The following is a 16,400-nucleotide window of genomic DNA, read 5'->3' as shown; positions in this document are numbered from 1 at the left end:
GTAGAGATTGATCTAATCCATTTTACTAGCATTGGCTTGAGCTGCTTAGATCTCTTGCTATGTCTAGTGAGAACTGATGAGCCTTAGGGCATGTCTACACTTACCTCCAAAGCAATCGATCCAGTGGGGGTCAATTTATCGTGTCTAGTGAAGACGCGATAAATCAATTGCTGAGTGCTCTCCCGTCGATTCCGGTACTCCACCGGAGTGAGAAGCGTAGGAGGAGTCAACGGGAGAGCGTCAGCAGTCGACATACCGCAGTGAAGACACCACGGTAAGGAGATCTAAGTAGGTTATTCACGTAGCTGAAGTTGCATAACTTAGGTTGACACCCCCTCCCAGTGTAGACCAGGCCTTAGAGAAATAAGCAATCCCAGTGTATACAGATTACCTCCGTATGCAGGAGAAGTAGAAGGTTGATCTTCAGTTGACTCAAACAAGCTGGTGTGTACATTGTCCCCTTGAGGATAGCAAACCTGACAATGTGTGTGTGTCCAGTGGGGAAGGGATGAACACAGCAGGGGGCATTTCAAGGAGCCGGGGGTTGGTGTGTGCCTATCGCTGGCCAGAGAGAGCAAGATCTGTGGTTTCAGGGAGCTGAGCTAGAGCAGACACAGACAAGCCCACCACATGCCAAGGGCAGGTAGTGGTGAGGTGCCCAGGTTCACAACCCGGGAGCATCACACTGCCGTTCCAGGTGCATGATGTCTGTTCTGTCTCTGTGCTCCTGGGGTGGGGTGGGGGCAGTACTCCCTGAGGGACAGACTTGGCTTGCTCTTTGGTGCATCATACAAAGGGTTGCTGTTGTGGGCGTGCAGAATTCTGCATCCTGGGGATCCTGCAGGATGGGGTGGCTCTATGCCACCCTATATGATAGGCTGTGCCTAAATGGCACATCGTAATCCTAATGATGTCAGAATGAACAGCTGCCGGGGACTCTGAACGTCTATGCTTTTGCTCTAAATCTCACCCTTCATGTTGCATTACATTTAATTTTTCTTTTGTGCTCTCCTTTTGGGCAAAACAGAATGATGGTAGAAAGTATTTTCATGCTGAGGGCCTCTGAGTTTCTCCCCAGCTGCTTACACAATAAAGTAATGACCCCAAGCCCACGGAAGTCAATGGGAGTCTTTCTATTGACTTCAAAGAGATTTGGATCAGGTGCTAACATCAAAGGAAATAAAAGCTATTGACTGGCTTTAGTACATAAAAATGTAACAGCCCAATTCTTCTCTCTTACGCTGATGTACATCAGGAGTAACTCCATTGAAGTCAGTTGAATAACACCGGTGTAAAACCAGCATAAGGAAGAGGAGAAACTTACAGTTTTTCCTGATGCCTGCTTCAGCCCAAATTTCCCAGTTCACTAATAGTGATGGTTCTCACTTCTTCAGCTGACTCCTTCACCTGATTTGATTCAATTTATGCAAGCGGTGTAAGATGTCTCCATGCGGTGTGACTCATTATTACAGCTAACAGAAGTGCAATCACCCCCCTTTGCAAATGCAGGGAAATCTATTTTGTGTTCTTTTGGTTTGCTGGCAGCAATGGCTTCAATGGCAGGAGCAATATATGTTTACTTTTTGCTCTGCTGTCATCGATGAGCTGGTACATTCCAAGGTGGCTTTGCAGAGCTAATGGGTTGTCAGATCATTTTATTAAACAGACAAGAAATGTTAGAAATAGCAGCAATATACATTAACAAAATGATCATCTCTGGCCATGTAACCTTAGTGAAGATGTGAAAAAACACAATAGCTGCATGCCTACATAAACACTCAAACATGAGATACATTTCAAGACTCTGGTTAGTTTATATAATGTGTCTGCAAGCCACTGTGAAAAGGATTTCTTATTATTACTATCATTATCATCATTAAAAAAACACAAACATTACTTATAATTTACTTCTCGGTGGGTCGTTGCATCTAGCTGGATTCTTTTCTCTTCTTTTTTTCTTTTCATTACTAGGACAGATATATGAATTTTGTGCTTTGCTGTAGTTTATAGTTTTATAGAGTAATGGTATTTGGTAAGTGTATTTTTGAAGGCTGCATTTAGAAATGAAATGCTTATGGCTATTATATTTATGCTGTCTCTTTGGAAATGTCAGGTTTTTTAATAACATTTCTGCATGTGTCAGATTTAAACCACTCTGACAACTAGATGATGGTGATATCATATAGTTAGTGGGAAGTTGTATTAAGTCGCATAGCCATAAAACGGAGAATGGAGATGAACTGATTTCTGACCTGTCATCTTACCTTATTATTCTGCAGAATAACATATAAGAGACTTACATTATATTTGCCAACAATTACTGAACAATGTTTAAATTACAAATGAGCTTAAGCCAGAAAATTGGTTCCAGCCCCTCTGAAATCCAGGGTAAGGGCATGTCTACACATACAGCACTGCATCGGGTGAAGACGCTCTATGCTGAAGAGACAGAGCTCTCCCGTTGGCATAATAAAACCACCTCAGCAAGCAGCGGTAGCTATGTTAGCGGAAGAAGTTCTCCCGCCAACATAGTGCTGTCTACACTGGCGCTTAAGTCTGTGTAACTCATGTCACTCAGGGGGTGGTTTATTCACACCTCTGAGCATAAGTTATGCCGACATAAGCTGTAGTGTAGACATAGCCTAACTCAGATCTATCTGTGCAGCAGGCCAAAAACATAGGCCTCAATTTTCAACAGAGACTAACGATTTTGGGAGCCTCCATTCTTGGTTGCCGAACCCAAGACACTTTAGAATGGGGCTTTTTTTTTCTCAGGACAGATGCTCAGCACTTTTGTACAAATCAGTCTCTCCAAAAGTTGTCTCTACACCAGCACAGCATGTCTTCCCAAGAGTCAAAACTGCATAGTAAGAAAAAGAATGTGGAAGAGTTTGTGTAGCAGTAGCACTTACTAACACCTTCCACAGCAACATTGTTTCTCCTCTGACATATATAAAACATTTTCAACAATCACTGAACTTTCTTATTTATTCTTTCTCCAGAAAACAGCTTACAGAGTGATGGGTTACATTGGCCTAATAGGAGTGGAAATGTAGACTCTAGTTGTAGAAAAGAAGGTCTTGAGGCTAAAGTAGTAACCCTGGGGCTCAAGAGATCACGGTTCATATCCCAGTTCAGGACCTTGTCTGACCTTGCAGAAGCCACTTAATCTCCCTGTGCCTCTGTTCCCCCTCCAAAAATACTTTCTCTCCCCCATCTTTTGTCTATGCAAGCCTGGAACCAGCAGATTCTTAGGTACATAACTAACTTTAAGTATGTTCTTACACCTATTGACTCCAAAGGAAACACTCACGTGATTGAAGTTATGCCCATGCTTTAGTCACATTGTTAAATCAAGGTCTTTGACTGTAAACTCTTTGGGGGCAGGACTGTCTCTTACTGTGTATACAGTGCCTAGCACAATAGGGCCCAGATTCCGGTTATGGACTCTAGTTGATATTGCAATGCACATACTATTGGTGCCTGTTATAGTCAGTATGGACCTGTCTTATGTTCGCAGGAGCCCCATGCCCTTAAGTGGCACAATGCCTCTCGAGCCGCCACTAATACAGCGCAAAATTTTAATTCTGATTTAATTCTTCTTACCTCAAAGATTTAATTCTGCTTACCTCAAAATCTTCCCTGAAAGTCGCCACCGTATTTCTGATCTTCTTCACTTTATCTGAGATCTTGCTCTTTGATTCACAGCTGGAGACCAGGAAAGATGGTTGGTGATATGGGTAAGGATTGCTTTTTTTTTTTAAACCTGAGATCTATAGTAAAATTTAAGGTCAGGAAATCAATGCACTTTTTCCTCTATCTACATTACAACTCTGCCCTTACTGATGTATTTCTTTTGAGACATTTTCCCTTATAGCCCCTCAGTATGTTGCATTCCATTTCTATTTTTCCTCCTCTTCTTTTTTCTTTAAAGGGAGATTATTTGCTTTTGCAACAATTATAAGGTCCCAAGAAAGAAGTTATCAATCTACAAGTCAGCTGAAACTGCTAAGATAGTTTCCCTTAACCAAAGCTGCCAGTTAAGTCAGCTTTGACTTGGAGATATTAGCCTCTCCCAGAGTGAGAGATGAAAGGCAGCCCCCCACCCCTCTTACTTTTTATCTTAAATGATGGAGTTAGCACTCAGAAGGGCGCTAGAAACTGAAGCTGTCTCATTAGCTACATTCTGCAAAACAGGCACCATAGCAGGGTTAGCATCCATATACTTCTCCTCAAGAGTATTCTCCATGGACCAGCTCTGTAACTGAGACTTTTCAAGGGATATTGTCAACTTGAATTTCTGAATTTGACTAGTTTACTAAAAAAAAGTACATTTTCTGGTGGAGAAGCCTTAAAACAGAATGACCTGATCTAAAAACAAAACAAAGCAAACTTTGAATATTTAAATATTTCTTTAAAATGTTGATAAAGCGGTTGGTTTGTTTTTCCTTTTCCGGGTGACATTTATACGGGTCTTTTTCAGCAGAGGAGAATAGGTGGGCCCAATACCTACACACACTTTTCGATGTTGCTAATAGCCAAAAAAAAATAAAAAATCTTGGAGTGATATCCCTAATTTCAAAATCAGTAGGTAAATATAAAAAGGTCACTAACATGGTTTCCGAGCCAGCAAAGCATTAAAGCAGGCGCTTAATTTTAAGTGTGTGAATAGTCACATTTAAATCAATGAGCTCACTGATGCTCAGAGTATTTTGTTGGATATGAGTTTAAATTTCAGTTGTTTCATAGGTTTTCCTAATATGCATAGAAAGCAATAAGAAAACATAAATACACACACATGCACAGAGGTATAAGGTTAGTCAGAGACAAGAGTTAGTGATCTGAGCACAGAAGCCAGAAATTCCTAAGTTCCAATGTCACTCCTGACTCTTATTCCACTCTGTGCCCTTGGAAAAGTCATGATCTCTGTGTCTTCGGGCTTGCCTACACAAACATTTAGTTCACGATAAGCTGGGATGTAAATCTATCCGCACTAGCCTGCCACATGCTACGGGTCTGTGTGGCCCTGCTGACACACACTAACAGTTCTTTAGTGCTGTTTGATCTATTTTAGTTTCATGTGGGGTAGATCAAAAGGCACTAAGGAACTGTTAGTGCGCGTCAGCCAGGTCCATAGGGACACTTGGGCTATGTCTATACTTGGAGCTGGGAATGTGATTCCCAGCATGTGTTAGACATACTTGCGCTAGCTCTCATCGAAATTGCACGCTAAGAATAGCATAGCTGTGACACAGGCTAGTGCCCCAAGTGCAAACCGGATCCCAGGGGTACATTCTCAGGGCTGCTAGCCCATATCGCTGCTGCACCACTATTTTTAGCATACTAAATTGATGAGAGCTAGCAGAAGTATGTCTACTCAAGCTGGGAATCACACCCCAGCTCCAAGTGCAGACATAGCTGTTATGTGTGGCAGACTGGCAAGGCATAGATTTAAACCCAGCTTGCCACAAACTAAATGTAAGTGTAGAGAAGCCCACAGTTTCCAATCTGTAAAATGGGGACAATAAAATGTATGCACCTGTCTGTCACATAACAGTGCTCTGAGAAGTAATCAGTTTTGTCTGAAAAGTGCCTACAAGATACAAAAAATGGTACAGGTTTTCAGTATTCTATTATGATTGTGAATTCTTTGGAGAAGCAAGTATTTCAGAGTTATAAAATACATGTATAACAAATGTAACTTAGTCTGCATGAGGAAATAAAGGACTTGGAGGGGGGAAATATTCCATTTGTATTACATTGTCATGGACATATATAATAATGAGCAGGAGGGACACTGACTGATGTGCAGACACCAACACAAAAACCTTCTCCCTGTATGAATTGAAAATTTGGGGTGAAATCCTGGTGCCACTGCAGGCAATAGCTCAGCTCCCACTGACCTCAGTGGAATCAGGATTTCACCCCTGACGGTTAGTGGCCCAGGGACCTCTTGATACCAACTGGCAGAGGACACAGGGCATGCACAGGGTTTTACAGGTATCCCCTGGGTGGGATATCTGCATAATAGTTCATATGGCATGTGAGGTCTCTACTGAGAGCCAGTAGCCCACTGGTGGTCATAATCATTGTGAAATGTGTGCACAGATAACATTTACGGAGTTATGTATCTATATGGAAAATTATGTTCCTAAGATCTTGGAGTTTAGGCAGGTCATGAGGAGGTGATGCTGTGTTAATTAAACTTATACTGGATTTGACTGTAAACATATCTCAGTGCTGTGAGTTAACCAGAGCAGTGATCTGAGGTGGGGACTGGTAAGCTGGGGTGTGCTGCTTCTTTGCAAGCAGTGAATTTATGAACATTGTGAGTGGAGCAGGGGCTGGACCCCTACATGGTGATGCTTGGAGGACTTGAAGTTTGGAGTGGGCCGATCTGTAGAGTGACAGTGGGGCCTGCAAGGCATAAAGGGGAGAGCTTGTGTTGCACATGCCCAGTGGGGTTGGAAAGGTGATCCACAGCAGGTACAGATGAGGCTCCCTCATGCTAAAGGCAGGTGGTAGTGAGATGCCTCACGGCCCTGGGAAGATTTGTCCACATTCATCTTTCAGAGCTGCTCCCTTCTATTCTTAAATTCATTACTTGTAGCTGTTGTAAGATACAAGGATTTACACATAGCACTGGAATAAATTGCCTATGGAGGTTGTGGAATCTCCATCACTAGAGGTTTTTAAGAACAGGCTAGACAAAACCCTGTCAGGGATGTTCCAGTTATTACGTAGTCCTGCCCTGAGTGCAGGGGACAGGACTAAATAACTTATTGAGGTCCCTTCCAGTCCTACACTTCTATGATTATAAAATATAAAAAGACATTTTCTGTAGTGTTGACAAGGGCACAGGCTGTGACTTACCTATGTTCTTATGTACATGCTTAGCTTTAAGCAAAATAAAAATTTTAAATGGGTCCTTTAAGAAATATAGTACCTTTTTTACTGTCCCAAATGACCACAGACTCTTAAAACTCCCCACATAGTTAAAATTCACTGAAATCTGTATATTGGCTACATCTGATTTTGAGGGGAGGGTTAATCACCATTTTCCCACATTATTTATTACATTTTATATAAAAAATGCTTACTTTGAAGCTCAAACAGCATTGTTTAATGTTGACACATTCAGTAACGTGTTGGTTAATTCAGATTGTGAGGGAAGGATTTCTTACTCAAAGAAAATGTAAAAAAATCAGGCTATATAATTGCTTAAATAATCTGGAGTACTTGTGGGAACACAAGAAAAGAGGTCAAATATAACTGCTTCTAGGGATAGAAGATCTGTATGGAGCATATGCTAATATATCATTTTTAGAGGATTCTTTTTAAAATATGTAAATAGCTGATTTTAAAATTATATCCCTCAATCTGAAAGGTAATCATAATCTGAGTATAATTGAAGAGAGACATATTTCCCTGTTGAAGAAATAAAAATTGCCTTCTTGCAAAAGAACCACTATTTCTAAAGAGCGTAACAAATTGACAAATTAAATGAAGTATGTGTGGATCTGCTATATGCCATCTCTTATCACTCAAAGTACACAGAGAACCTCCGTTTGAAATCTCTTCTAAAACCTGGGATACAGAGAACTGTTTTCATGTAGTAGAAAGGGGACAGAAGGCATGGAGTTATTGTGGTTAATGTCTCCCTGCAGTGCTATTGTGAAGAAAGGTTGAAAGAATTGGTCATGTTTAGTCTAGATAAAAGCAGACTGAAGGTGGGACATGATAACAGTCTTTGACTACGTAAAAGATTATTGAACAGGTTAGACAAACACCCATCAAGGGTGGTCTAGGTCTTTTTCCTGCCTCAGCATAGGGGATGGACTCTATGATCTCTTGATGTCTCTTCAAACTCTGCATTTCTATGATTCTAACCTCTGAGAGAGAAGAAAACCCAGATCTTCTGAATCCCAGTCCAGTGCCTTAACCATTAGGCCACCTCCCCATCTCTTGACTGCTGTCTTCCAGGTGTTAAGAGCAGAGCCAGCTCTGAGTCATGAACTGAACAGGCTCCAGTCAAAACAGGCCGGAATCACCATTTTGAAGTAGGAGACATGCCTCCCTTGGCAAGGTGTTGTTGTTGTGCACACCTGGAGTTGTGTGCTGAGGTACCAATGGCCTTCAATACATACCAACTGCACTAGCACTTTGAGGTCTAGCTGAACCATCTGTATGTTGAGAGGTTTTGATCTGCAGTCTACTTTAAACATTCTGAGCAATTATCATATCGTCCATTCTCATTGACGAGGACAGGCAGGTGTTGAAACTTCTTAACAATGACCCTACTGTATGTGATGAAAGTATTGGACTCTGTATAACCGCCCTAGTTGCACACTGTGTTTTGACCATGCTGCAACTTTGAAAATATCATCAGATGTATTTCACATTAAAAAAAAAAAAAGGATCTGGCCAAGTACTGCTTGAGCTTCTCCACAACATTTCCTACCGTAATTTCTTAAAAACTGACTGCCCTCTTTAATGAACAACAAAACTCAAGCAGGTGAATTAAACTATTGATTGATTATTTTTTTATAAAGAATAGCCTTTAATAGTAGTTTGACGTAAGGAAAAGGAGAAAAAACAGTATGAACTGTAAGTTCCTGCACTTCATGCTGACAGCAATGAAAGGAAATAACGTGATTTTTACGCATGTGATGTCAAATGTTGGCTTTTCTTATCTCAGAAAAAAAAATGTGTCTTGGCTGGCTACACCGCAATCTGAAGTGAAGTGTTTATATCACTTTTGCTCACTTTACTAGTCAATACCAGTTTTTGCTATTTTGGCTTTTACGGGGTCGTCTAAGTTTACGAAAATCAAACACTTTTCTTTCCTTTGTTTCACACGTCATCCCTAAAAACAATCAAAGAATGCTGAATTCCTTTTGCTAGTGAGGCATTTGTGCCGTAAGTGTTCAGATATGCAGACAGAGGCAGCAGGTGTAAATATATTAATGCCTGTTAGTTGCTCAAAAAAGAAAGTAGTGAGAGAGAAAATGTCAGGATCCAGAAGAATGCCAGTGAAAGGTAACCTCCTGTTTCTGACCCACACAGCTGTGAAGAACGCATGGTTGCCAGGTCAGCTTCTCTGCTGGGTGTAGTAGTGTGTGGTGGGGAGGACTTGACAAGGAACTGGCTACAACTCCTTGGTTTTCTGACCAACTCCAGCAACTGGAGATCTGCTCTAATTCGTGCCAACAGACTATGGTCTCCAAGGGATTCTTTTACTGAGCATTTAGATTCTCACCCAGAGGCCCACTTTTGTTTGCTACAGCTGAGTGGAGACATACTGATTTCCACCATACTCTGGCCGCGTCTGAGCCACGCCCTCATTGCCCCTCCAAATGGTATTTCTCTGTCTGCATAAAGCCAAGCTCTGCATGCCATGTCAATTGAGCAAGTGAGCATAATACTAAGGTCTGTGTTCACTGCTGCACTAGACTGCAATGGGGAGTTGTACAGCAACCATTTGAACATGTCATTGGAGCCTAACTCCGAAAGAAATGTGTCAACCCCTGCTCTGAACAGCAATTTGTATAATGCTATGAATGGTGGGTTTGGGACAAACAAGACATTTTCACAGACAGCTCTGGTCATTACAATATTTCAAGGGCTTGACTAAGGGTTGGATCAGGTCTTTCAGGACAGGAAATGTGTGCTTACCCGCTTTGCTGGATCCTCCATTTGAGAGCATTATGCTTGCTAACGCCACATTTTCAGAGACTAAATTTGATAAAACTGCCCAGAAAGAAGCAAGAACAACCCAGTGATCACAGAATCCTAGAACTGTAAGACTGTAAGGGACCTTGAGAGGTCCTAGTCCAGTCCTCTGCACTCATGGCAGGACTCAGTATCATCTAGACCTTCCCTGACAGGTGTTTTTCCCTGACAGGTGTTTGTCTAACCTGCTCTTAAAAATCCACAATGATGGAGATTTCACAACCTCCTTGGGCAATTTATTCCAGTGCTTAATCACTCTGACAGTTAGGAAGTTTTTCCTAATGTCCAACATAAACTGTCCTTGCTGCAATTTAAGCCCATTGCTTCTTGTCCTATCCTCAGACATTAAGAACAACAATTTTTCTCCCTCCTCCTTGTAACGACCTTTTATGTACTTGAAAACTGTTATCATGTCCCCTCTCAATCTTCTCTTCTCCAGACTAAACAAACTCAATTTTTTTCAGTCTTCCCTCATAGGTCAAGTTTTCTGGACCTTTAATCATTTTTGTTGCTTTTCTCTGGACTTTCTCCAATTTGTCCACATCTGTTCTGAAATGTGGCACCCCGAACTGGACACAATACTCCAGTTGAGGCCTAATCAGCACAGAATAAAGCAAAAGAATTACTTTTCATGTCCTATTTACAAAATACATCCCAGAATGATGTTTGCTTTTTTTGCAACAGTATTACACTGTTGACTCATATTTAGCTTGTGTTCCACTATGACCCCCAGATCCTTTCTGCAGTATTCCTTTCTAGGCAGTCATTTCCCATTTTATATATGTGCAAGTGATTGTTCCATCCCAAGTGGAGTTCTTTGCAGTTGTCCTTATTGAATTTCATCCTATTTACTTCAGACCATTTCTCCAGATCATTTTGAATTTTAATCTGATCCTCCAAAGCACTTGCAATCTCTCCCAGCTATGTATTGTCTGCAAACTTTATAAGTGTACTTTCTATATGTCATTATCTAAATCATTGACGATGATATTGAACAGAACCGGGCCCAGAACTGATATCTCCAGGACCTCACTTGATATGCCCTTCCAGCTTGACTATGAACCACTGATAACTACTCTCTGGGAATGGTTTTCCAACCAGTTATACACCCACCTTACAGTAGCTCCATCCAGGTTGTATTTCCCTAGTTTGTTTATGAGAAGAAGATCATATGAGACAATAACAAAAACCTTACTAAAGTCAAGATTTACCACATCGCCATTTATCTTTTGCAATATGCAACTGAAGTTGCACTGCTTTGCACCGGTGTCAATGATTGCCCTGCAAGGACTACACAAGGTGCCTGGCAACAGAGAACTAGTCCCAACTGGAACAGGGGTTCTCAAACCGTGTCAATGTATGGATCATATCTTCATAGGGAGATGGTTTCACGTGCCATTGCATTAGCAATCTTATAGTATCTTTGTAGCAACCACAGCAATTCCTGACATGAAAAGACTGTTACATGCTGGAGAGGTTGAGTATTTACCATCTGAACAACAGACCCTCTGAGCAGGAAAAGAAAGTAATACACACTGTTTCTGAAATCAATGATTAAAACATGGGAATATGATGGAACCACCTCCCATAGCATCATAGAACATCAGGGTTGGAAGAAACCTCAGGAAGTCATCTACCCCCTGCTCAAAGCAAGACCAATCCCCAGACAGATTTTTGCCCCAGACCCCTAAATGGCCCCCTTGAGGAGTGAACTCATAACCCTTTGGTTTAGCAAGCAAGCCAATGCTCAAACCACTGAGCTATCCCTCCCCCAGAGGGTGCCAAGGGTACGTCTACACTGCAGTTACAGGGTGAGACTGCAGCATGTGTAGCCATACCAGAGCTAGCTTTAATCTTATAGCTTGGGTACCAGAGCAGTGAAGCTTTGGCAGACCAGGCATCAGCACAGGATGTACAAGTCCACCTGGAACCCTAGGTAATTACTTGCAGGACTAGCCCACGCTGAAGCACGTGCTGCCACGGCCTCACTGCTGCTGCACCCAAGAAGGCTAGGTTAAAGGTAGCTAAGGTACGTCTGCGCAAGCTGCAACCCTACCCTGTGGTTGCAGTGCAGACATATCCTTACTGCTGTGCTGAAGCGAGGAGGTAAGTACTCATACCAGGGTTCAGTCATGAGCAGCTGCTTGGTGACAGCCAGGAGTAACTGTGTCGGAACACATTCTGGCTAAATGCTGTTTGTTACCATCCAAGGCTTCTCAGGTTGTGCGTGAGCAATGACCCTGAGCCTCTGTCAGTGGGAAAAGGAGATCATGACAGATGATTTGGAAGTGATAGAATGACCTCGAGGAGCAGGGTGATATTAAATGTGCTGGGACTTGCAGTCAATAGTCCAGGAAAATCAGTGGAGGGGCTTATTATCCAGGGAGTGAGGAGACAGCAAAAGAACCATCTGCTCTCTCACTCACATGTGCTGCAGGGGAGTTGGGTGGAGACATAGGCCATTCCACCCTGACAGAGTCCGGCAGCAGTGCCTGAGATGAAAGAGATGCAGCTATTAGGCTGAAGTCAGACATTCATATAATGCTGGGAATGGTCTGATCATTTTCTGCGGTTGACTCAAAAAAAAAAGGCAGCTTAAATTAAAAGTTCCCCATTTCTGAAGGGCATGGAAACAGCTGAAAAGGGATATTTGCATATTCAACAACAACAAAAAATCAAGAATGGGGTTACTCCAGTTACTGCAGTCTCAAGGCTACACTTACTTAAGTACACAGAATTTACCAAGATTATTTCATTGATACAGTTCTTGATCAGTAATTCAATTACCATGCACAAATTCACATTTGCCTTTAGCATGCTTCCCAAAAATGCACATTCATGCCATTTTCATATAGCCCAGGGTTAGGCAACCTGTGGCACGTGAGCTGATTTTCAGTGGCACTCACACCGCCCGGGTCCTGGCCACCGGTCTGGGGGGGAGCTCTGCATTTTAATTTAATTTTAAAGGAAGCTTCTTAAACATTTTAAAAAACCTTATTTACTTTACGTACAACAATAGTTTAGTTATATATTATAGACTTAGAGAAAGAGACCTTCTAAAAACCTTAAAATGTATTACTGGCACGCGAAACCTTAAATTAGAGTGAATAAATGAAGACTCGGCACAGCACTTCTGAAAGGTTGCCGACCCCTGATATAGCCAATATAATTAAATGTATGTGTACCTGTAGCAGAACAAGGACTTTAGGTAATAGGATACAATTTTACAGCGACTTGGTTTTTTTAAAGAAGGATAGAAAAGGAATTCACGGTGGGAGAGAAAGAAAATGATGGAGACAGAAAGAGGGCTAGACAGAGGAGGAGTGAGAACAGCGATGTTCATTAGGGCAGATCCAAAGCCCAATGCAGTCAATAGAAGTTTTTCCATTTGCTTGGAAGTGCCCTAACCAAGCTTATTTAGGCTTTGCATTGGTATGCGGTGCCGATGAGCCTCCTAAAACTCAGCTGGGAACCCTGATGATCCTATTCAAGGCCAGTGAAGTGGCAAAATTCTATCTGCTCTTCTGCCCCTATTTCCTCTCTCTGTTCTCCAGAGGCCTTTGTTCTGCAATACCTAATATTCCCCCTTGTGCACTGCCCCAGGCTCCATGTGAGGGTGCTAATCACGTCACTTAATGCACTAACTGAAGGCACTCAAAACACTATGGTGATTTGCACGGTTGAAGAATCCATATAGAACAGAATATGCTCCCCAGCCAACCCTCATGCACATGCTCCCTAGGCTCCTAAGGACTACAGAGGACAGGAGACAAGGGGATACCAGGGACCTGGAGACTGTGCAGGGAGCCAAGACCCTTCCCACCATCAGAGAAACAAATTCAGTGCACTTTGTTATAACCGTTTCACACTTTCTCTTCTCAAGCTAAGTTCCGTCAAAAAAGTGTTTGAAGAATCTCCTCACTGAGGCAGGCAACCACTATTACAAAGCATCTTCATTTCCCGATCCCTCATCCAATGAACTTTTTTATGGGAATAGTCTCCTTTTCCCATAGCCTAACACCCTGTCAACTGGATTACATTCTGAGCTCTACTTGCAGAAATCCAGCTGTCTCCTGCCATCCCATTTTAAACCCATCAGCACTGATGAGCCATTAGTATTAGAACCCTAATAACTTTTAACATTAGAGCTTGATTCTCTGACGTATGTTTCTGGGTAATAGATCTTGACTATATCCACCCAGTAAACTAACTTTTCTCTCTCGCTTTCTTTCAGTTATTGTTTTACTATAAGGCAAAGGGTAAGCTGAGGGTTACCAATAAAGAAAATGTGCAAGCAACACTAATAAAAGGTTCGGCTTTGAAGGCCACACTTGATGATAATTTATATGGGCTCATAATTTTTACAACCTTCATGTAAACATATTTTCAGATTTACATGCATAAAAAGTACTCAATCATGCACACATTTGTAGTAGCTTCGCATGTACAGCCATTATTAAGTAGATGATACGTTTAATATTGCCTTGGACTACAGGAAATGTCTAGAGAGCTGTAATCATTTCTAAATAATTATGTGCATCAATGTAGACATGAAACTAAACACTTAGGGCCATTGCCTGCTCTGCCTTCATGAGTATTCCCACTGAACACACTAATGGAAACAGGACTGGGCCTTTAGTAAGATCTAGGACACTCTGTAGCACAGAGAAGTCATGCTCATTTGCATGTTAATAATCAAAATGCTTGCCAGCCCTTTGCTAATGGAAGTACTCGTTAGCGTACTGGATTCTCAAGTTTCCCTATGGCTTGTCTACACAGGAAAGTTTTGCCAGTTATAGTGGTATAATTAAATCAATAGACCGGCATACTGAAATAAGAGTGTATAGATGGGGTTTATAAGAGTGCCTTTTTTTGGTTTAGATTAAACCTCTTCCCAAACAATTTCAACTAAACCAAAAGAAAGCGACTGAAATAAGAGTGTGCACGTGGGTAGCTATACTGGTACAACTACACCTCTACCCCGATATAACGCGACCCGATATAACACAAATTTGGATATAACACGGCAAAGCAGTGCTCCGGGGGGGTGGGGCTGCGCACTCTGGCGGATCAAAGCAAGTTCGATATAATGCGGTTTCACCTATAATGCAGTAAGATTTTTTGGCTCCCGAGGACAGCGTTATATCGGGGTAGAGGTGTATATCGGTTTACAGTCACACCTTAGTTGATACCACTATAGATTTTCCATGTAGACAAGCCCTTAGTGTGGCCTAAAGGCACCAATTCAAGGTCCTTGGGTGCAAACATGAATGGATCAGGCCGAACGTCCATCAAGTCCAGCAGCCAACAGCAGCCAGCACCAAAGGCTTCAGAACAAAGTCAGAAACCCTGCAGAAGGCAGTAATGTAATAAGCTGCCCCCAGGGAAAGTTTCATTCTGACCGCCATTAATTAAAGGCTAGCTTTTTCCCTGAAGCATGAGAGTTCTTATCCCCCCAATTTTTTTTTTTTAATTTTACAACTATAAATCTGGATATCCATTACAAATACCTAATCCCTTTGTGAAGCCTGCTAAGTACTTGGTAGCAATGATTAAGTGTTCCCCTTGTCTTGAGTGAATGCTTTGGGCCTTCAGGTGCTAGTCTAGATACTACAGAGTTGCGGGACAGAAGGATAGATGAGAACAAGACAATCCCATTACCAGAAAACCCAAAACTCTTCTTAAATCAAGCAGCTGAAATAATCCCTTTATATAACTGCTTATCTCTAAAATCTCTTTACACATAAATGTAAGGGGTCTTTTCCTGTCAATTACCCCATATCTACTGCAGAATCCTCTCAGTATATAGTAAGGACCCTTGTGTAGCAAATGTGCCCTACTCAGGTAATATTTGCCCTGCCCAAACAGGTTGTTTGAGAACGACTGCAAAATTTACCTTATCTTGTATTGTCACTTCTGCTAAAATTCAGCTTTCAGGAGATTTCTCTCTCTAAGATTTTAAGTACAGTGCCTCTCCTTCATTGTTATTCAAACTACTTGACTTATGGCACTCATCAGTTCATTAGCTAAGTTCACTAGGATGCCCCTGATATCACCTTCGCTGTTTTATTTGACAAGGACACCATTCAAACTATGTGTATCTTGCCTCAAAAGAAGCCCAGAGATATTGCAAGAAATACAACGCGTACGATGGTGCAATGATAAGACCCGCACCTTCCTTCGAGTTCACCGGGTAAGCGCTGAAGTCAGAGAGTCAGAGGCACAAGCCTGCAAAGAAGTGCAGGCAGAATGATGATCCAGTCTGGGAGAAATGGGTAATTCCCTGACTAAATGTGTGATGTGTTGTGCAATACCATCTCAAAGTGCCTCAACAAATAAGGGAGCTGTCACATACACGAGAGGCAGCATGGGACAAATCATTAGACTGAGAGTCAGGAAACTTGAATTCTATTCCTGGCTCTGTCACTATCGCTCTTTGCAGCCTTGGCCAAGTTGCTTCACCACATTTTCCTTCCCACCTTTTGTCTATGTATTTGGTGTATGGGACCAGCGCCTCATCGTATGTTTGTACAGTACCTAGCTGTACAGTTGGTAGTACAAAGAAATAGGAAAACTCTGCTGGGACCTTGCAATGCTTCTGCATGCTGACTCATACTGAGATTTTCAAAAACGTCTAACAATTTAGGGTTGTCAAGCGTTTGGGCGCC

General features: G+C 42.0%; 1 protein-coding gene across 4 annotated transcripts in view; it reads right to left on the bottom strand.

The window, feature by feature from the left end:
- Nucleotides 1–16,400, bottom strand: part of LOC123378274 — a 208,266-nt gene that overhangs the window by 135,682 nt on the left and 56,184 nt on the right. For all 4 annotated transcript variants that reach the window (XM_045031861.1, XM_045031859.1, XM_045031858.1 and 1 more), the window contains exon 3: nt 3,630–3,708. In XM_045031861.1, coding sequence (XP_044887796.1) covers nt 3,630–3,708 — 79 coding nt within the window. The remainder of the gene's footprint in view (nt 1–3,629; nt 3,709–16,400) is intronic.

This window comes from Mauremys mutica, chromosome 10 (genome assembly GCF_020497125.1).
Source record: "Mauremys mutica isolate MM-2020 ecotype Southern chromosome 10, ASM2049712v1, whole genome shotgun sequence".
NCBI classification, from domain to species: domain Eukaryota; kingdom Metazoa; phylum Chordata; order Testudines; family Geoemydidae; genus Mauremys; species Mauremys mutica.
The sequence above is the reverse complement of the archived record's forward strand: the minus strand, read 5'-3'. Positions and strand labels throughout refer to the sequence as shown.